This window comes from Aspergillus vadensis (genome assembly GCF_003184925.1).
Source record: "Aspergillus vadensis CBS 113365 unplaced genomic scaffold BO88scaffold_10, whole genome shotgun sequence".
Taxonomy (NCBI): Eukaryota; Fungi; Ascomycota; class Eurotiomycetes; order Eurotiales; family Aspergillaceae; genus Aspergillus; species Aspergillus vadensis.
In genome coordinates, this window is record NW_020292048.1 from 995,075 (window position 1) to 1,015,032 (window position 19,958).

The 19,958-nt window shown below is 51.5% G+C and overlaps 8 protein-coding genes across 8 annotated transcripts; 4 read left to right on the forward strand and 4 right to left on the reverse strand.

The window, feature by feature from the left end:
- Positions 1–10: 10 nt before the first annotated feature.
- Positions 11–2,291, forward strand: BO88DRAFT_339243 (Kelch motif domain protein; the record flags this gene model as incomplete). The annotated part of the gene is made up of 3 exons (XM_025703018.1): positions 11–224; positions 296–382; positions 463–2,291. The coding sequence occupies 3 exons, from the start codon at positions 11–13 to the stop codon at positions 2,289–2,291; spliced, it is 2,130 nt and encodes a 709-aa protein (XP_025563500.1).
- A 693-nt stretch (positions 2,292–2,984) lies between these two features.
- On the reverse strand, positions 2,985–3,617 carry BO88DRAFT_404719 (putative DNA repair protein Dds20/Mei5). Its single transcript, XM_025706695.1, has one exon. The coding sequence runs from the start codon at positions 3,526–3,528 to the stop codon at positions 3,061–3,063; it is 468 nt and encodes a 155-aa protein (XP_025563501.1). The 5' UTR covers positions 3,529–3,617; the 3' UTR covers positions 2,985–3,060.
- Positions 3,618–3,751: 134 nt separating this feature from the next.
- BO88DRAFT_388073 (ubiquitin ligase complex subunit HRD3) lies at positions 3,752–6,526 on the reverse strand (the record flags this gene model as incomplete). Its single annotated transcript, XM_025704839.1, has 4 exons — positions 3,752–4,220; positions 4,286–6,208; positions 6,279–6,416; positions 6,484–6,526. The coding sequence occupies 4 exons, from the start codon at positions 6,524–6,526 to the stop codon at positions 3,823–3,825; spliced, it is 2,502 nt and encodes an 833-aa protein (XP_025563502.1). The 3' UTR covers positions 3,752–3,822.
- Positions 6,527–7,190: 664 nt separating this feature from the next.
- On the reverse strand, positions 7,191–12,663 carry BO88DRAFT_39936 (DNA-directed RNA polymerase II core subunit RPO21). The gene is made up of 3 exons (XM_025705365.1): positions 12,525–12,663; positions 7,459–12,460; positions 7,191–7,403 (listed from the first exon to the last, which is right to left on the reverse strand). Exons 2-3 carry the CDS (start codon positions 12,297–12,299, stop codon positions 7,388–7,390), a joined length of 4,857 nt encoding a protein of 1,618 aa, XP_025563503.1. The 5' UTR covers positions 12,300–12,460; positions 12,525–12,663; the 3' UTR covers positions 7,191–7,387.
- BO88DRAFT_39920 (uncharacterized protein) lies at positions 12,415–12,746 on the forward strand. The gene has a single exon (XM_025705352.1). The coding sequence runs from the start codon at positions 12,529–12,531 to the stop codon at positions 12,703–12,705; it is 177 nt and encodes a 58-aa protein (XP_025563504.1). The 5' UTR covers positions 12,415–12,528; the 3' UTR covers positions 12,706–12,746.
- A 759-nt stretch (positions 12,747–13,505) lies between these two features.
- BO88DRAFT_404722 (Set1-mediated histone H3-K4 methylation subunit Swd1) lies at positions 13,506–15,707 on the forward strand. Its single transcript, XM_025706696.1, has 5 exons — positions 13,506–13,762; positions 13,815–13,876; positions 13,936–14,024; positions 14,097–14,237; positions 14,297–15,707. Exons 1-5 carry the CDS (start codon positions 13,693–13,695, stop codon positions 15,384–15,386), a joined length of 1,452 nt encoding a protein of 483 aa, XP_025563505.1. The 5' UTR covers positions 13,506–13,692; the 3' UTR covers positions 15,387–15,707.
- Positions 15,708–16,379: 672 nt separating this feature from the next.
- On the reverse strand, positions 16,380–17,608 carry BO88DRAFT_425377 (class I SAM-dependent methyltransferase; the record flags this gene model as incomplete). Its single annotated transcript, XM_025708825.1, has 3 exons — positions 16,380–17,093; positions 17,138–17,276; positions 17,418–17,608. 3 exons carry the CDS (start codon positions 17,606–17,608, stop codon positions 16,380–16,382), a joined length of 1,044 nt encoding a protein of 347 aa, XP_025563506.1.
- Positions 17,609–17,796: 188 nt separating this feature from the next.
- Positions 17,797–19,615, forward strand: BO88DRAFT_425378 (uncharacterized protein; the record flags this gene model as incomplete). Its single annotated transcript, XM_025708826.1, has 8 exons — positions 17,797–17,820; positions 17,971–18,014; positions 18,075–18,154; positions 18,337–18,477; positions 18,505–18,580; positions 18,924–19,053; positions 19,342–19,458; positions 19,544–19,615. 8 exons carry the CDS (start codon positions 17,797–17,799, stop codon positions 19,613–19,615), a joined length of 684 nt encoding a protein of 227 aa, XP_025563507.1.
- Between the last annotated feature and the right edge of the window lie 343 nt (positions 19,616–19,958).

The window sequence follows — 19,958 nt, forward strand, 5'->3', positions numbered from 1 at the left end:
TCCTAACCCGATGACTTCCCTCTCTTCCACCCTTCAGAGACCGGCGTCCACATTCCTCATGCCGCCTAGTCCCAGTGATGGTCGCCGTAGCGGCGCGGATTACCGCCCAAGCATCCGCAAGGCACAAGGCCATGTGCCAGCCTGCCTGGTCAATGCTTCGGTGACGTATTGCAATAATGACCAGATCTACGCTTTTGGCGGCTTTGATCAGTACACGGATGAAGGTGCATATGCTTATTTCTCACACTGTCCATCATTCAAGTCTAATACTAATGTTTCTTACTTGCTAAAATAGTTTACAACCACGTGTTGCGTCTGAATCTTAATACTCTTCGGTGGGAACTGGTTGATAATTATGGTGACATTCCCGGTGTCCGCATGGGTTAGTTTCCCCGCATTCTTTTTGATACCTTCTGATAAGAAAACGCAAACCGTACTAATTCATACTCTCGGTCGTTGTAGGTCATACGGCCACCCTCTACCAAGGTGATAAGTTGATCGTGTTTGGTGGAGAAAATGAACACCGCGACCACCTGTCTGACGTTGTCATCCTGGACATCTCAACCTCTACCTGGACTCAGCCGGAAATCCATGGACCGATTCCCCGAGGAAGGGCTCGCCATGCCGCCGTCATCCACGATGAGAAGCTTTTCATCATGGGAGGAGTAACTGGAGAGAACAATGTGATCCTCGACGACTTGTCGTATCTGGACCTGAAAACCTGGACCTGGTCTCGCACCTGGAGATTCACGGCTCGTTTCGACCACATCGCCTGGGTGTGGGGCGGCCGCCTCTGGATCTTTGGAGGTCTCGATCCTGACATGGAACGTACAACGGATATCTGGTGGCTGGATCTCAAAGGCATTCCGTCTCTTGGAACGGCAACTTCACAAGGTACCGTGGATTCCCCAGCGCCAACCAGCAGGATTACTTATAGTCCAGACGCTATCTTTAGTAGCCCCCCGCAGCAGCTCTCGGGCCGGTCCGGCAGCTATGCAGCGAATTCCGGGAGTGTCCAAGTTCGCAATGGCAATCGTCGGAAACCGATCGCTCCGGGCGCCATTTCTTGTCTTCGGTTCAAGTCCGGCCCTCACGTTCCTGCACTGTTCTCTGGCACTCACTTCCAGGCCTATGCATCTGGGGTGCTCCTGGATCTGATTACGCCGTCCGAGACAGTGCGTACTTATGAGTGCAACCTGTCATCACTGGATCTGGACGCTTTACGTTGGCAGCGGTTGGCTGACGGGCAGGAAATCTTCAAGCCGGGCTTTAGATGGCATTATTGCACTGTGAACGCTGACGGTACCAAGGCGTGGCTTCTTGGTAGTAGCCTCGACACCGGTGCCACTCCCGGAAATAGTGATGAGAATAACATGAGCGAGGTACTCTGCATTGACCTTGAGAGATACGGCTTGCTGGGAAACGAGCTGTCTGCCTTTTCGCCCAGTCAAAGCCGAACGTCGCTTTCCGAACCAACGGGAGTGGGCTCTTTGTCCGGTTTAGGAGCAGACCTTTCGGCAGCGTTTGATCAACCACCAGAGTCCGGTAGCGGCGCAGACTTTATCATTACCGCTAATTCAGACGATCACGTTGACTCGGACGATGAGGTAGACATCCCCACCTCACAACCAGAGCCAGCTTTCCTCTCCCCCAACACACCTACTTCGCCTCCGATTCATGTGCACCGGATCATTCTGCAGCTGCGATGGCCCCACTTCAAGAGGCTTTATTCGGCTCAAATGGCTGAATATCATGCAAACCGGATGCACATCCCCGAGCCGTACTCGGTTGTGCGTGCGTTTATCTACTATCTGTATACAGATAGTATCGCCGGTCATTTGGAGTTTTGCTCTGATATCATCGACGTTGCGGGAATGCTCGTCATGGCGAATATGTACGACATGCCCAAGTTGCGTTTACTTTGCGTCAATCGCCTCAGCCGCGAATTGGATGTAGAGAACGCTGCAATTATCTGGGAGCGTGCAGGGCGCACGAACGAAGAGTGGCTGATGCGTCGTGCCGCTCAATTCTGCCTTGCCAATTGGGGACGTGTTGTCCGGACCGATGGCTTCAAGTCTCTAAGCCGGCAGAGTTTGATCGATCTGTGCGAGGTAGTCGACACCGAGGGTCGTATCATCGCTGGGCCCGAGCTGGAGATGGTTGGTGCTCTCGGAGAAGGATACGGATCGAATAAGGATCCGAAGCCTTCCCAAATGGCCCTGAGCGGTGCTATGGCTGATAATATGGAGGACATTGATGGTGATGATATTGATGGCATGGACATCATTTAATGTTGAGGAAGACTGTCTGGATAAAGCTTCCTTTCTTTTCTTTGTTCATTTTGTGTTATGGAGTTTTCTACCGAGCAGTTACGATACGGGATGGCGTGAAAACAGGCTGAGAACATATGTATGGGCCAGGATGGTATTATGAGTTAGGAGTTTGTAAATTGCGGTCACAATAGGGGGTATTTGCAGTATAGCGTTAGCAAAAATTGATCACATGCTTGATTTATTCATATTATAGCTGGCTTTTCATCATCGGCCTAGCAAGTAGACTGCTCTCCCAGATACATAGACATACAGCAGTCACATCAATAGTATCTCCACCACATCCACATCAATACAATTGACCCAGTAGAATCACACCCACCTCTGCCCCTCCCCATCAAACCCAATAACCTTGAAATCAATCCCCATCGTCTTCAACATCATCCCTATTGTGAACTCTTCCTCTTCCTCATCTTCTTCCTCATCCTACGACACAGATTAAATCAGCACATATCCAACCCACAGTACACAACCCATACACAACCAAGCAGAAAACAAACAGAGGGTGAGACAAACCTTCTCCTTCCCCCCACCCTTCCCCTCATGATCATGCCCATTATCATTCTCACCATCCTTCCACCACCCACCACCACCACCTATCTCTCTCTCCCTCCCCTTCCACCCCCTCACACCCCCCATCCTCACAACCCTCTCCCTCGCCCCCTCAAACACCTCCTCCGCAACCTTTTGCCCTACACCTCTCCATTTCACAATTAATCGTTCTAGCTCCTCATCTCGGCGAGATTCCTCGATGCGCTGCGCCTGAGTAACTGTTTCTAGTTCTGTGCGGAGAGAGGAGTCGGGATTGGAGGTGGCGGTGGGTGGTGAGGAGGGTGCGGAGGGTGGGGTCTTCTTCTTTGTTCTTCTCTTTGGGGGTAGGAGTATTATTCTTGGGGGTGGGTTTGGGAATTGGGGTCGTGAAAGATGACGGGTTGGGTTTGGGGGTGGCGGGGGTTGATGTGTGGGATTGTATTTGGGGTTGTGTGGTTGTTGTGTCTTTGGAGGATGAAGAGGGTGTGTTTGTGGTGGTTGTGGTGATATCTGGGGTTGGTGCTGCTGGTCTGCGCAGAGGCGATTTGAATGGTTTCGTGAGCGTTGATGAGGGTGATGAGGGTGATGAGGGTGATGATTTGGTGGTGTTGGTGGTGTACAGACGGCGGCGTTTGGGGTTTGGGGTTGGAGTTTGGTTTGGGTTCATAGTGTGTGTCTTTTTTGATAGACAGGTTTCTCTCGGGTTGAAGAGGTTGAATGGTTGAGCGAGGTATTGGTATGCAATTGGGATGGATTGTGGGGATGGTGTAAGTATGAACTTGGAAGAAGTATGAAGTGGAAAGTAAATATGCTTATCGATAAGACAAGTCAGCTGATAAGATAGATACTCAAATCAATTCTCTACATACTCGGTAGATGGTAACTAACTAGGAAGGTATCATTCGTGTACTTAAGCTAAATCAAGCATATACATTACTGCGAAAAGCACAATTCTATATCATTAATGACCTACCGCCCCAGCAAGCCAATCATTGAAACCTGGCTCGCCCGGCCGAGGAAACATTCCCCGATCATTATTGGCATTGCCTCCTGCCGCCGCATTCGCGCCGCCGTTGTCGTTCTGACGCTGGCGGTTGCGCTGCTGTCTCATGTACACAAGCACGAGCAGCGTCGCGGCAAGACTGAGAATGAGCAATCCCTCCAGAAAGCTATCATCAATATCGAGCTCCAGCTCGTCGTAGTAGCCGTCTTCGCGGTGGTCGTCCAGGCGATTGCTCGACATGAGTTCGTCCTCCTCATCCTGTTTGTATATCTGTGCGCGGAAGGCGGCCTCTTCTTCCTCGTTATTCTGGATAAAAGTGGCGATGAATTCCTTCAGGGTCCGATGCGATCTCACTTCTGCGTTGGTGTGTAAGTGTGGCTGTTCGGATCTTCTCAGCGGTAATTACGTGGGGGTTGCTTACCTTCTTCCTCCTGGATGGGATTGATGTCTCCATTCGTGAGCCAGTTCCAGTATCCCCGCATCCGCAGTTTAAGCAGACTGAGCTTCACGGGCAGATACGCCTCAGAGCTAGTCTCTAGCGCGAGATCGTAGTATCGCTTGGCCATGTGGAAGTCTTGGTCCACGGCAACACCATTCTCATGCATCCATCCCAGGTTCCAGTACGCCTGCGCGCTGTAGTGCACTTCGGCTGCGGTGTGGTAGCAGGTCGAGGCCTTCTCCGCATCCGCAGCAATGCCCATGCCCGTTAGGTAGTAATCGCCCATCTTGAGCAAGGAGTCGATGTTCGCCTGTTTGGCGGAGCGTGTCCAATAGATAAGAGCCAGCGCCGCATTTCGCAGCAGAGCTGGTCTGCTCTTCTTGGCTCCTGGGAGGATGGTGTCAATGGCGAACAAAGACCGCTGCTCGTCCAGCAGGAACGCAACATTGGACTGCGCATGCTCGTAGCCCTGCTCCGCAGCCATCAGAGCGGGGATGAATGCCCGTTCCTTGTCTCCGTTCTCATATGCGGTGTTCGCTTCCTCAAAAGATGAATGGATGACTTCCGCCCGCTCGGCGACCATCTTGTAGTAAGACGCGGCCATTCCGCAGTGTCGTTTCCGCCCAACCCCATTGTTGGACAGTTCTGCCAGGTAGTAGAAGGCCTCCATCCAGCCCCAGCGCGCAGCGAGTTCGAAATAGCGGGTGGCGGTCTGGACATCTCCTTGGTCCAAAAACAGGGCACCCAGTCTCGTTTCAGCAGCCGGGAAGTCCTGCTCAGCCGCAGCCTTAAAGTACGATGCAGCTCTGAACGCATCCGGTGTTACGCCATAGCCATGCAGGTACATCAGTCCAAGCTCATGCTGACAGAGCGCATCACCATTCGCGAGTCCACGCCTAAACCAAGTCTGGGCGGTTGCAAAGTTCTGCTCCACCCCCTCGCCCCGCAGGTACATCATGCCAATATGGCCTGCTGCTTTCGAAGCCAGCTTCTCAACACCAACAGGATGGTTGGGGTTCACCGACCCGTCTTTATTCCAGTACCGCTTGGTGACCTGTCTAAAGTAATTCATCGACTTGCGAAAATTCCTAGGCAAGCCGCGGCCCCCTTCATAATGCATCTTGCCCAGGCTGAAAGTAGCCTTCAGTTCGCCCTTTCTCGACATCAAGTCCAAGTACTCCAGGACGTCTTCCAAGCTGGCTTCCGTGCTCGAATGCGTTCCATCGCGCGCAGGCGTAGATACACTGGCGCCTTCACCATAAACACCACCCTCTTCGTCCGCCCAACGGTAGGACTCGCGGATCATGCTATTGCCACCAGGCGGTCCAGATCGGTAGTAATCAATAGCCTTGTCGGCCACCTTCTTGTAGTAATAAGTCGCTTGGTCGCAATCTCTAGGAGCCCCGATTCCAGCGTGGTAGCGATATGCGAGGGTCATTTCCGACTTCGTATTGCCCGCTTCGGCCGCAAAGGTGTGGTATAACAGGGCCTTGGCCTGGTCGCGCTCCACAGCACCCCCAACACCCGTTGCATACATAAACCCAAGCATATATTGTGCCGTACCATTGCCAGTCGACGAGGCCAAGGTCTGATACCAATGAAACGCCTGCTTGAAATCTCTCGGGTGGGTGAAGTTGCCGTAGAAGTTCATTTCCGCTAGGAGGAAGATTGCATCGGGGTTTTGGTCCTCCTGCGCCGCAATCTTGAGTTCGTTCGCAGCCTTTGCAACATTTGGATCGAGTTTCTGCTTGTGTGTCCCATCCGGCTGCGGTCCATTCATGAATAGGATTCGGAAGGCTTCTTGGGCGTAATGCCAGGTGTATCCCAGAAGGCCGGATGGTTTCTCGTGAGCGACTATGGGGATTTTGCTTTCTCGGAGGATTCGAAGGGCATTTTCGACGTGTTCTATTGGCACATCAGGAATCTAGTTGTTAGCAAGGATGAGTGCGCTGGCGTCATGCACAGGGCTGCTCACCGTGTCCCGGTAGGCTGTTAGAGCCCTCGGGCCCGCTCGAGGACTCAGCATGTGCATATGATTCAGGAACGACATCTGTTAAGGGTTCTTGTTTGTCGGGCTGTCCATTATATTCAACCGCAAGCACCTGCAGAAGCACTGGAAAGTGGTGCGTGGAGGTCAGTAGCTATCGCGTGATGCGGCTAAGCTCCACAGTGAGACTCACGAAGCGCCAACGGCAGGAAACGCCACAGCCACCAGTTCTTCATGTTGTGTGAGAGAGATGAGTAGGAGTGAACAGTGAGAGGCGCATGGCGACTCTGTGCTCGAGCTTCCGATAAGTAAGAGAGGGGGGAGGAGCTGACAGTGAAGATGAGCACTGGGAACTCGGGGGAGTTGCTTGCTCGGCCCCGATGCGGAACGGGCCACCTGGCGTTGCGGAGCTTCATTTCGCCGAGGTTCTTGGCTCCTTCACTACAATACTATCTAGACTACAAGTACATCTACTACTACTCTTGATCACTACAAGGCACATGTGTTGGCAACCATTTTCATTATTATTGACCTCCGGTCTCGTCCATAACCCATCTGCAGTCGTCTGTGTACAAAGCATAGGGATACTGATCGATCGCAGCAATACACGCAATAACTCGTCCTCGATGCAAACTCAGAGAAAACAACACCATCTCCGGAGAGGACCATCGTATTCTCATAACCGAGTCATGGTCCACAAGCATCCTCAAGTCTAAACGCTTGGTAGTTCAATGTGCAAAAAAAAGGGGAAAGAAAGCAAGCAAAACACAGAATATCACCAACCCACAAAACCGTTCGCAATTTCAGCAGGCTGGCTCGAAAAAAAGAATAAGTAGGAAAGGAAACTAATACGGGATAATAAGGGGATCGACCTGCAGGCTGACGCAAGAAGAGAAAAACATACAGTTTAAAAACGGATGGGTGAAAGGGAAAGGCTACAGGCGCCCCAAATTCTGCATGAAATAACCAACCAATTCCGCAACATACAATGCAAGATGTTTTTTTCTTTTGTTCCTCTTAGAGGTCGTCTGGGAGGTAGGTGATAGTACAATGATACAGCGAAGGTCAGAAAGGAGCAAAGCAACCATCTTAGGATTTCACTGGCGTGGAGATCTGCATGCTGGGTTAGTGACCAAATGATATCAATCGTTGCTCATGAGTGACTTACGTAGGGCTGAAAGCCGGCGACGTCGGGCTGTAGCCAGGAGACGTTGGTCCTCCAGGTGACGTCGGCGAGCCGGCAAAGTTGGGAGATGTGGGGGAGTACGTCTGGGGGCTCGTGGGAGACCACCCAGGCGAGGTAGGCGTGTACTTAGGTGAGGTGGGGGAAGTGGGTGACAGATGCCGGCCAACACCACCAACAGCAGGGCTTGTCGGGCTGTAGCTGGGCGAGGTTGGACTAAAGGCCGGTGAAGCCGGGCTGAAACTGGGTGAAGTAGGACTGTAGTTCGGCGACGTCGGCGAGAACCCTGGCGAAGTTGGCGAGTACGATGGCGACGTGGGAGATGCCTGGCCATACGCAGGAGAGGTAGGAGAGTATGCCGGTGATGTCGGAGCAAATGACGGACTCGCGGGGGAGAACCCAGGAGACGTCGACATGAAACGAGGACTGGTGATAGCCATACCCGGTGACGTGGGAGAATAGCTCGAGGTCGGGGAGTAGCCAGGCGACGTCGGGTTCGCGCTGAACGGACTGCTGGGGGAATAGCCAGCTGGGCTTGTAGCTGCCGGACTGAACCCGCCTCCAAAGCCGCCAGTAGGCTGGTATTCGGTGAAGCCACCAGGAGTCTCGGCACCCGCTTGGCGAATGGGAGAGAAGTTTGACTCGGGGTCGGGAGTGCCGATGTAAGCACTCTCCTGCATAGGCGAGCCCGTGTCATACTGGGTAGCAGCACCGTCGGAGATGATGGCATCCTTGGCGCCGATCGCTCCCATAACACCGAAGCGAGCATTGTTCGACACGACAGTATTCATGAGATTCTGGTCAAGGTAGATGTCGAACTCTCCGGTACCAGCAGGAGCCATTTGGCCCAAAATAAGGTTTTCAGAAACACCACGGCAGTCGTCCAGCTCTCCGAAAGCGGCAGCTTCCAACAGAATCTCGACGGTTTCTTCGAACGAACAACGCATGAGTGCACCGTTATCAGCACGGTTAATACCGTGTCGAGTGACGGGTGTCAGGTAGCCTCGTACAGTCATGACATCGACCAGCAGCGCCAAATGGCGGTGGTTGACATAAGAACCGTCGAACGCAAGCACCTGGGTCAATTCGCGAAGAACAGCTGTCCGTGCGGCTTCGATACCAAACACCTCGAAAACCTCGATAAACTGGTTGGAGTACGTACGAGTAGCATCGACACCGGGGATTGCCAGAACCTCACCCAAAGACGAGCCACTTGTTTCGAGAACCCACTCCTTGCAAAGCGGATCGGTCTTGCTAGCGAACAATGATCCATCTTCCAGAACTCTGACCTTGCTCTTCTCGTTGATGAACGCCCGCTCGACGCCGGGAACACCACGGAGGGTAAGAGTGTCAAGGAGATGCTGCTCCAACTTCTTAAGCGTAACATCGTATTCGATGTCGTCATCCTCCTCGTCCTCCTTGTAGTCCTGGATCTGACGGATACGGATGACCTGCTCATCGGCGTTGTTATCACTGAAGATGACAGCGATGTCCTTGGGGTAGGCAGCCTTAATCCTAGAAGCGACATCCTGCACAGTGAGACCCTTATCCAGAAGCTTCGGCCGACTGAGGATAATACGGAGCAACCACTTGGACTGGCGCGACGCATCATCCGTGACATCTTCGGGAATAATGAAGTAGGACTCAACCATATCCCGATCGTTTTCGATGACCGTAGTCTGAATATCAGGATCGTAGTAAATCTCGGTTGCTTCCGTAACGGAACGCAAGCTTGTGTGTTCGACAGCGCTACGCAGTTGTTTGGCGCCCTCTTTGTCAAATGACCGAGCAGCTTCCTGGTAGACCGTCATGGAGGGGGTCTTGATGTTGGTAGCAACGTTCAAAATTTCCTTTAGACGAGGAACACCCAAGGTGACGTTCTTGGACGAGACACCAGCAAAGTGGAAAGTGTTCAGTGTCATCTGCGTGGCAGGCTCACCAATAGACTGAGCAGCAAGCACACCAACCATTTCGCCAGGGTTGGCACCAGCCTTGGCGAATCGGCTCTCAATAGCTCCAATAACATGCTGGAATGCCAGCTTGTTCATGGAGTACTCCGTAACCAATCTGCGGAACGCGAGACGGCTGCGAAGCTGGGCCTTGAAAAGCAATGTCGCGTTTTCCTGAGCTTCACGTGAAATGATATCATTTCCGCGAACCACAAGCAAACGATCCAGCAGAGAACGCACCTGAGGGATGACCTCCGCGGGATGAAGATCGCTGATGGTACCCTCGCGGATCCTGAATGTAGTTCTGGCAGTTTCCAGAATACGCTGCACGTTGATCGGAAGTTGCATCATCTCCTCGTCTTCCTTAGCCACAGAGCGAAGGAACGCGCGATCCTTGAGAAGCTCCTCCCATTCTTCATCCAGATGTCTCTGGACCTCTACATCACCTGCGATTTCGTTGGCCTGCTCCAGTACCTCCGGTCCCAGGGTGCGCTCAGGATCCATCAGATCGACACGGAAACGATCACGGAACTTGTCATCCGAGCACTTGATGATGTCCACCCGCTGGTTCTCAATATGAGCACCATCAAGACCATCCTCTCCGTAGATGAACTGGATGATATCACCCAAAGAGTTCCGAACAGTGCCATCATACTTGACCATGACTTCTTCAAGAGCCTTGACCAGCTTACGTTGGATGTAACCGGTTTCAGCGGTCTTGACGGCGGTATCAATCAAACCTTCTCTACCAGCCATGGCGTGGAAGAAGAACTCGGTGGGTGTCAAACCACGCAGATAGGAGTTTTCAACAAATCCACGGGATTCGGGAGAGTAATCGTCCTTGGTGAAATGAGGCAAGGTACGATACTTGAATCCGAAAGGAATACGCTTTCCTTCGACGGACTGTTGTCCGACCACAGCAGTCATCTGGGATATGTTGATAGTCGAACCCTTGGAACCGGACCTAGCCATCTGAATGGCGTTGTTCAGATCCTTCAAACTCTTTTCGGTTTCGCTACCAGCCTCATCACGAGCGTTGTTAAGAGCACGAGACACCTTACTCTCAAAGGTCTCACGGACGTTCATACCGGGTAGAGGCTCGAGAGTGTTGTCAGTAGCACTTGCAGTAATCGACTCGACCTCCTTCTTCCTGTTGCGCACACAGTTCTCAATCCGCTGAATCGTAAGCTCATCGGGGATAGTGTCACCGATACCAATACTGAAACCGTTGTGCAAAAGCCAGTAATTGACAATTCTCTGGGCACCATTGAAGAAAGCAACAGCCGTACCATGACCATACTCGTTGAAGATAGTATGGATGACACCACCACCGCTAGCACCAACAGTCTTCTTAGAGAACATACCATACATCAGTTGACCGTTGTGGATGAGGAGACCACCGTCAGCCAGAGGCGAGAACTTCTCAGAAAGCGGAGAGTTATCCTTATCCACACGCAGCAGGTTAAGACCAGAAGGAAGCGCCATACTGATCATTTGCTTTCCTGTCCAGCGAGGTCTAGGCTTCAAGATTGCCGGGGGAGGAATCACCCCATCCCAATCAGGAACCCACATCATGATGTTCATGACTTGATCCTTGGTCAAGAAGACATCACGCCGGCAAATCTTGTAGATACCACACAGCGTATCCTGTACGATACCCATGAGCGGGCCGTTTCGCTGGGGAGACACAATGTTCATGGGGACCAATGCCAGTTGACTCAATTCCGCGCGCGATTCCTCGCTCTGAGGGACGTGCAAGTTCATCTCATCACCATCGAAATCGGCGTTGTAAGGAGTAGTGACAGACAAATTCAACCGGAAAGTGGAATAGGGCATGACGCGAACACGGTGACCCATCATAGACTCTTTGTGAAGAGAGGGCTGTCGATTGAACAGAATGACATCGCCGTCCATGATGTGACGCTCAACCTTCCATCCGTATAACAACTGTTGACCACCGGCTCTCTTGGCATGACGAAGATCAATGCGCTCGCCATTGTCTCGGACAATATACCGAGCACCCGGGTGTTCATTCGGACCGTTCGAGACCAGAGTCTGCAATTTCTCGATGTTGTAGGGTGTGACAACCTCGGGATAAGTCAAGGTTCTCGCGATACTCTTCGGCACACCGACCTCCTCAAGAGACAAGTTGGGGTCACCAGTAATGACAGTACGTGCAGAGAAATCCACACGCTTACCCATCAAGTTCTGTCGCAAACGACCCTCCTTACCCTTCAAACGACTCCGAATAGCCTTGACTGGGCGATTTGACTTCTGCATGGCCTTCGGCTGACCAGCGATATCGTTGTCCATATAAGTGGCGACATGGTACTGCAAGAGCGACTCGAACTCGCGCACGACGTGCTCTGGGGCGCCTTCCTGCTCACAGCGTTGAACATTTTGGTTCGCTCTGACAATTTCAGCCAGCTTATATGTCAGATCATCCTCACCACGCTGGCCGCTGGTGCTGCCACCGACAAGCACACTGGGACGAACAGGAGGGGGGGGAACCGGCAAGACGGTAATAATCATCCACTCAGGACGGGCATAGTCATTGCTCAAACCCATGATACGAACGTCCTCGTAAGAGATGTTACGGAAAACGTTCAACGCAACCTGCGGGGTGATAACCTTCTTCTCAGGCTGCTGCATGTCCATCTCGTCCATCATCTTGTTCGGCTTCCACGTTCCGACAAGAGTGATACCTTCCTTACGAATCTGAGGTTGGGCATTACCGCAACCACCGTGCATCCGAACGGGTTTGGAGTTCTCTTTCGAGAAGGGCTCGTCATCGTCCGGGGGAGGGTCGGCTTCGCAGATAAGAACGTCTTTGGACAGTCGCCAGATGTGGTCGAATCGTCTCTTGGGGTCTCGCATGCGCAGGGCTTCTAGAAACTTGGGGTCGGACTGGTTTCATGTCAGCAAATATGCCGTGATAGATTTGCCATCCCATAAGGGATGACTAACCGTATTGGCTTTGATCTTGCCACAGTTGTGGCAGACCGTCTCAAGCAGCTTCTTGATCTTAGTCAAGAAACCTGGAGCAGACGTTAGCAAGCGTGCAACATAAGACTAATCTCTCCTGGCTGGCGGACAACGTACCAATATGATAAACCGGTGTGGCAAGCTCAATATGTCCGAAATGACCAGGACACTCCTTCTGGCCTTCCTCACAAGTTTCACAGTTCCATTGCCGATCAATTGTTCCCAAGCGTGGATCGTTCAAACCCTTTGTGCGCGGCCGTTGCCGTTGATCGTCCTGTTTGTTGTGTTACCGCGTTAGCGTTTTGCCACGTTCAGTCGGTGTGAGCGGCACTTCAGGAAAAACAAACCATCGTCTCCGGATATTCAACATGGACCACACTCATCCGCTTGATCTCCTCGGGCGAGAACAAACCAAACTGGATCTCCTTGATGGTGCGCAGAGGCGCCTTGGAGTAGGGAAAGTACACGTTCGCCATGATGGTGGTTGGTGTCGTCGGTTGATCGTTCTCCGGGGGTATGCGATGACGAAGGAGTCGAGATATGACCGAGCAAGACAGAAACTGACGTGTCGGAAGCACTGATCTATAGACAGTCTAAATGGGCTGAAGCGACGATGCAAATGTTTGCGAGCAAACTGGCCGGCCTAGGCCTCTGGCAGCCCTTGCCACGAGGGCGCCTGCGACCTTATCCACCGACTGCGCGAAGCTCGAAAGGGCGGAAAAAAAGAGGGTCACGGTCGATCTTGGCGATATCTCCAGCTCGGAAAGTGATATCGCGATGCAAAGCGCGATGGTCGGGGTTGTTGGGCGATGGACAGGAGGCGTGTTGAGGTGATGAAAGGGAGACGGTTGGACGTCAGGTCAGTCGGCGATGGGGCAACGAGTTTTCTGAGCCGCAAGCTAGCGCGACCAACCGGCCCTTTAAAAGTCCGCAACGCTAAACAAATAGTGGGGCAAATGTGAGGTGGCAGTAAACTCTCCGCCACTCAGAGTGCAGTTACAGACCAATGACTGGGGAAGGCAATTGACAAATTTATGTGACCTCTTCACCGCCCGCTCGTCGCTTTATTTCCCCTTCGGCTTCAATTCACTTTGCCAGCCGGTATTTCCCATTCCCCGCCCGGCTTTATTTCATTAAATCTGTGGCTATTGACTACACTGGATGTTTGCGCCCGAGCGAACCTCCCGGCCTTCTTCGCAGGCTGGGAACTTACCGCCTCTTTTGTCGTTTGACTCGCTGACTTTGACTTGACGCTTGCCGAACCATTCTGTGTTAACCTAGCATCATGAATTTGTCTCTTGTTGATCCCTTTGTCCTAGCTCAGGATTATCCAGACACGTTGACGGAGAAGCTGAGTATGTCGCACTTTATCACTCTTCTACGGTGTGATCACTAATTCTATATCAGGAAGTGGACATGCGACTTGTCTACGGTTTAATCGCAAAGGAGACTATCTGGCGTCTGGACGGGTTGGTTACCAACAACATGCGGGGATTGCTTCAAGATCAAATCAATAACCGTGTCCCAGGTTGATGGAACAGTAGTAATTTTTGATGTGGAAACCAACGGGGTTGCGCGAAAGCTACGAGGTCATACCAGGCAGATTCAGTCATTAAGGTAGCTCATTCACACACCCCCTCGGCGCAATCCGCCGTACGCACATTAATGCTAACTACACTCGGTGTACAGTTGGTCAAGAGACGGCCGTTATCTTTTGAGTTCTTCTCAGGACTGGAAATGTATTTTATGGGATCTGAAAGATGGCTCCCGGGTCCGCACCGTCCGCTTCGAAGCACCCGTTTATATCGCAGAACTACACCCTTATAACCAGTATAAGAGCCCTTCTATTATCTAGCGGCTAGCACATTGCTGACGCATCCCTCCCGCAGCTTGCTCTTTGTAGCGTCTCTTTTTGAGGATCAGCCTGTCCTCGTGGATGTTTCGTTACCCAAGCCCGTCAAGCGCATCCTTCCATCCGCTCCATTTCGCCCTCCGCCTCCAAAGAACGAAGAAATCGACCCCGCCGTTGCTGCGAAACAAGCAGCTCAAGATGCGAAACATTCCACGTGTGTTACGATTTTCACTGCTCTAGGAAACCATATCATAGCGGGTACATCTAAGGGTTGGATCAATATTATTGAGACACAAACCTGTACCACAATACATTCCACTCGGCTCTGCAATGGTGTGGTGATCTTACTTCGCCTAGCGAGTAACGGTCGGGATCTACTAGTCAACAGCTCTGATCGCGTTATACGCACAATACTCATGCCGGATCTCTCGCAACTGGGTATCGATCTGGAGCCTACCAACATCAAACTCCAAGTGGAACATAAATTCCAAGATGTGGTGAACCGTTTGAGTTGGAACCATGTAGCATTTTCTTCCACCGGGGAGTTTGTTACTGCGTCCACATTCATGAACCCTGACATTTATGTCTGGGAGCGGAGCCACGGCTCCCTGGTCAAGATTTTGGAAGGCCCCCGCGAAGAACTAGGAGTGGTTGAGTGGCACCCTAGCCGTCCGATGGTGGTTGCCTGTGGCTTAGAATCTGGATGCATCTATACTTGGTCGATTGTGACTCCTCAGAAATGGTCAGCCCTGGCCCCTGACTTCGGTGAGGTCGAAGAGAACGTCGAGTATGTTGAGCGTGAAGATGAATTCGATATCCACCCGGCAGAGGAAATTCACCAGCGCCGTTTAGACCAGGAAGACGAAGTCCCCGACGTTCTCACAATCGAAGTAAACAAAGACGGCGCGGATGAGGATATTGTTACCTCATTTCGCATGCCAGTCCTTCTTGATATTTCGGACAGTGAAAGCGAGGATGATATCATCGCTGTTGGACCCGGGACGATGAGGAGACGTAGTCCAGGCGCAGCGCGAGACCGAACGAATGCCAATGGGGATGGTGAGAAGGACAGTGTAAGTGGCGGTAGGAACGGCAGCACACGAGGTCAGAAGGGTCGGCGGCGCTAATTTGTACTTGTGGCTAACACACTGCGTTCTCTCACTGTTCCGAGTGTTACTTCTGTCTTACTTTGCGAGTCATCTATTGGGTTATATGTCAGTTAGAGGGTTCTTGGCGTCTGGTAGGCCGTCTCAAGGGACATGGCATACTCTTCGATATACTTACGGTACATGATCGGTGGAGTTTCGGTGGGAGAGAAAAATGTTCAATAGAACCCATTTGAAGGGCTTTGCGTTATTTTCTAAGCCTTCCGTTTCGCTTCTTTTTCATCTAGTTCATTAAGGAGTACCAAATCAAAGGTGGCTGTTTCACAGGACAGCCACGATCATTGGACATTGTTAGGTCTTAATGGAGAGTGGCTGGTGTTGAGAGGCCTCAGGGGGTCCGTCACCACGAGCACTCAGTCAACTGCCACGGTGGTGCCATTGCCGCAGAGCAGTCAGCCTTGGTTGCAGATGTTTCCAAGAAGTACAACATTGAGGATGAGAGTTGCTCTTGGATTCTGGCAAAGCTGATACTCTAGATTCGTCGTGTCACTTCCGTGAGTCCCGACACCGGCATCTCACCCTCTTGAAGAGCTTGAATGATTTCTCAACTGGAGCAGTATTTCCTGAGACGGCAATCATCCTCATAGTGTGATTGACGATATACGTCGTGTCCGCGAAATCCTTGTGCCATTCGGCTGTCTGCACTAGAGTAGGCAATAATACAACGAAGATAGGCCTGCCTGCGTTCCTGGCATTCGTGCGTCAAACAAGCAGTGCTGGTAACGAGTTCAAGTCCATGAGTGGTTTTGTGGACTCTGCTCGCTCTGGTGTATATGCAATTCAGTATGATCCCGTCTCCTTGACGGGATAGGTCGTCACTTATTCTCATCGAGAAAAAGGGGAATAGAAAAAGAAGTAAACAGGTAGGAGGACCCTCCCACAAAAGGCTGTATATGGGTATCCGGAATGAAATTTGCATTACAGCCGGCGCTGCCGTTATTATTTCAGCATTTCTCAAAGGGACGGGCCGCCCGGCTTCCGTGCCTGGTATATGTGTAAGATGTTGTAAGCGTGGATTTCCTTGTTGAAGGCCTGTGACTTAACCTCCGCCGTGATTTGTCTGATTCTCTCCAAGTCCCAGTGAAAGATGCGACTGAAAGGGGCGAGGCTGAGCGTCTCGATACTTTCAGAGATTGCAAGGTTATACCAACGGGCTACCTTCTTCTCATGCTCATCATGGTGCCAAGGGTTGAGAGGCAACCCCACCATCTGATGGTCGATTTGAGTAAAGCCTGCCTCCTCAAGGTGTCTGATGGTATCCCGGGAGCTGTGCGCTATGGGCCTCATAGTATCTTGTGTCGCCTGCTTCAGGTACTGGTACCATTCCCGGAGTGCCAGTCCATCCAGGGAGCGATCATCGCAGCGGGGTTCGAAATCTATTTCCACTTGTTCAAACCATGCCCCAGGCTGAAGATGCCTTAGGATTCGCTTGTAGAGATTCGGCCAGCCCAGAACACTACCGGAACCCATCTGCAGGTGGATTAGATCCCAAGAATTCTCCCCAAGCGTCCATGGCGCCTCAAAGTCAAAAGGCGCGTAGAACTCGCAGTTGTCAGGGTGGTTGGGAGGCTGTATAGGTGCTAGATCTACCCCAGCCACGAAAGCATTCGGATACTTATGGGCCACGTCAATGGCCCAGATCCCAGTGCCGCATCCCAGATCTAGAATCTACCATTTGGGGGGTGAGGTGCATAAATTAAGCTCTCGGACACGCGTGCTACCGTGAACAGCTTATGGAAGATATCGAGACGGTCCTGCTCCTCTTCATCACATGGCAGCGGGTAAACTCCTCTGCGATAACCATGATATGTTCGCCCATTTTCTTCATAGAAGAGCCATCTGTTTGGAGGCCTAAATCAAACGAACAACAGAAGGAGAAGATCTCTGAATTAGTCGCCCGATAGTTGTAGAGTACTAGCGATTTTTCACGGCACGAGGAATAGGGATCTTGCGGGGCGTGGGGGTGTGCACAGTATGGAAAGGGAGAAGTACCTGGTATAACGGCTTGTCTGATCTGGACCCCCATGGCCATCATAAGGATCATCGTTGCCTGGGGGTTCTCGAGGAGGTTCTTGTCCCGTGAGGACGTGAATGTCCATGGCACCTGAGTTTTGCCTGGAACGGCCGGAATCATAAGATCCTAACCCTTGATAGCTATAGTTATTGCGATTCGGCGAAGCCATGGTGATTGGTGGGTGCAAAACTCGTCCGATTTCAAACATGAGACCCAGAAATCCAGGAATTGATTCACAAAGAAAGAATCCGTCTTTTCCTGCTCAGGATATGGTAAGGACACAGGGGTGCGTTCAATCAAAAACCGGCGTTCTTGGTTGACGGTAACGTAAGACGCCAATGTTAGCCAACAGGGTGTATGCAGGCTGTGGGTGATATCGGGGTATCGAAAGTCAGGTGGCACATAGAGGAAGCTGGAGTTCGGCGCCGCAAATGAGCCAATGAATGAATTGAAAGGTTGGATGGAGGAAATGATGGCAACAACAAACTCGCTGGAGATATCCTCAGCGGAACCAAGCACTGGCCGATGAAGGGAATTAAAGGAGTGGAAGAAAGAGGGGAGTGGAAAGCCGCAGAGTAAAAAGCCAAGGCAAGTAAGAATGATCCAAGTCCACAATAGTGTATTTTACCCCGAAGCCTGGAAATATGTATGAGAGCAAAGATGCACGCACACCCGTGCGCGCACACACACACACACAGTCACACAGTGGAGAAGAGTATCCCCAAATCTCGGCCGAGGCACAAGGAGGAATGAGGATACTAAATAGGAAAAGGAGGGAAAAAAAAGTCTCCTCCCCGCAAGGACAGGAAACCGTCGGGGGAAGAGAACAAAAGAGAAAGTAGCGGTCACGGCAGCGGCATAGGCGAGAAAATAAAAGAATTTATGAAAAAAAAATAGTATCGATAATAGCTAGTAGTTGTCAGGCGTTACGAGGAGAGAAGCGACTAAAGAACAACCATGGATCGGGGGAGGGACGATCGAGAGTTAGGTCAATTGGACTGGATCATCGGATCAGAAAGGGAAAATCCGATCCCGGAAGTTAGAGTCCATTTAGACGGCGGAGAGGAAGGGGAGGGGAGGAGGGAGGGGGGGGAGGAGGAAAGAATACAGTAGAGGGCAAAGGAGAAAAGGCAAAAAGCAAGTAACCCTGCCTTTAAGGTTGTTGCAGCCGCTGTCTTGACCCCGTTGGGCCCACGGGCGCGAAGGCGGGGCGGTTAGAGGGCCTGGGAAAAAGGGCTGGAATGGTGGGAAACGCAGGGGAGACAGACAGACAGACGGACAGACAGGCAGTGAGAGGCAGAGAAAGAGAGAGAGTGAGTAAGTGAGTGGACCAAGAGCACCAGAGAGATTAGGTTGGGGGGAGAAAATCAGGGCAAGCAGTAAAGAAAGGTAAACAATCTGGCGGCTAGACTGGCTTGGATTTGTGTTTGAGCTACTGCCAGTTATGAGACGTGGAGGTTCCAGAGTTCAGTGGTTTGTTGTAGATGGCATCTCTGCTGCTGCTGCTGCTGCTGCGAGTCAGGATGTGGTCGAGTACCGACATGGGTTCAGGATGCGTCGGGGAGGGTGGGAAATGCGCCTGGCTATCGATCTGGTGCCTTCCGAGCATCATTGGTTCCCTCCGGAAGTAGAGCCCCTCCGGCAACCATGGAACATGGCTTCCTTAGCACCTCTGGGCAGCTACACGCGGATCACTAAGGTCCTGACTTGTCTCTGCCTCTCTGCTGTGAGGGTCGTTTCTTTCCAACTGACGTCCGGAACCTGGATCAATAATCCGGTATTGATCCGCTGCTGCCATGTTTACAGTCCCTCGTGTCCTATCAATCAATCAATCAATCAATCAATCAATCAATCAATCAATCAATTCATCAAACTATCTCTACCCCTTAGCGACAAATAAAGATAAACGTCTGGATGGCGCTTCACTGCCTCCTCAGGGCGACACGTCCAACGTCTGTGTGCCTGCTGTCTGGTACCGATCCCAGGGTGGATGCACGATGTACTAGGTATGTATGGATGGTACATATTGACTAGCTTGCTAACTAACTCACTACTACCACAACATACAGACGCACTAACCAGGGAGTCTGGCTAGTGTTCCCAGGTGTTACCAGGTGGTGCACCCGGACCTACATACTACATGCTATATCCACAGGGGATAATCCTGGACACATAGGCTGTCGGTATATCATACGCATAAAATACATACAGCTTGTATCCACCACGAGTTCGAAGCAGGTAAGTAGCTTAGCGTCTTCCCATTTGGTCTTTGTCTCTCTTTTATCCCTTTTTTTTTTCTTCCTTTTGTTGTTCCTACTTTTTTCTTTTTTTTCTTTTCATTTTTGTCTTTTTTTTTTTCTCTCTTCCCTCTTTTTATTTCCTCTTTTTGTTTTGGCTCCCTTTTTGGCCTCTACTTAGCATTTCCGACCTTTTGACTTTTCCCTTTTCCGGTTTTTCTTTTCCATATGCTTTTCCCCTTTCGGGCAGAATTCAATTTCTCTATATCGCTATCCTTCTCT

Bases quoted from the DNA above. Each gene is read 5' to 3' on its own strand.
- BO88DRAFT_404719 (XM_025706695.1), bottom strand. From the start codon at position 3,528: ATGAACCCAAACCAAACTCCAACCCCAAACCCCAAACGCCGCCGTCTG.
- BO88DRAFT_39936 (XM_025705365.1), bottom strand. From the start codon at position 12,299: ATGCGAGACCCCAAGAGACGATTCGACCACATCTGGCGACTGTCCAAA.
- BO88DRAFT_39920 (XM_025705352.1), top strand. From the start codon at position 12,529: ATGATAAACCGGTGTGGCAAGCTCAATATGTCCGAAATGACCAGGACA.
- BO88DRAFT_404722 (XM_025706696.1), top strand. From the start codon at position 13,693: ATGAATTTGTCTCTTGTTGATCCCTTTGTCCTAGCTCAGGATTATCCA. The intron at 13,877-13,935 runs GTTGGTTACCAA...ACCGTGTCCCAG, and splicing joins ACTATCTGGCGTCTGGACGG to GTTGATGGAACAGTAGTAAT. The intron at 14,238-14,296 runs GTATAAGAGCCC...TCCCTCCCGCAG, and splicing joins GAACTACACCCTTATAACCA to CTTGCTCTTTGTAGCGTCTC.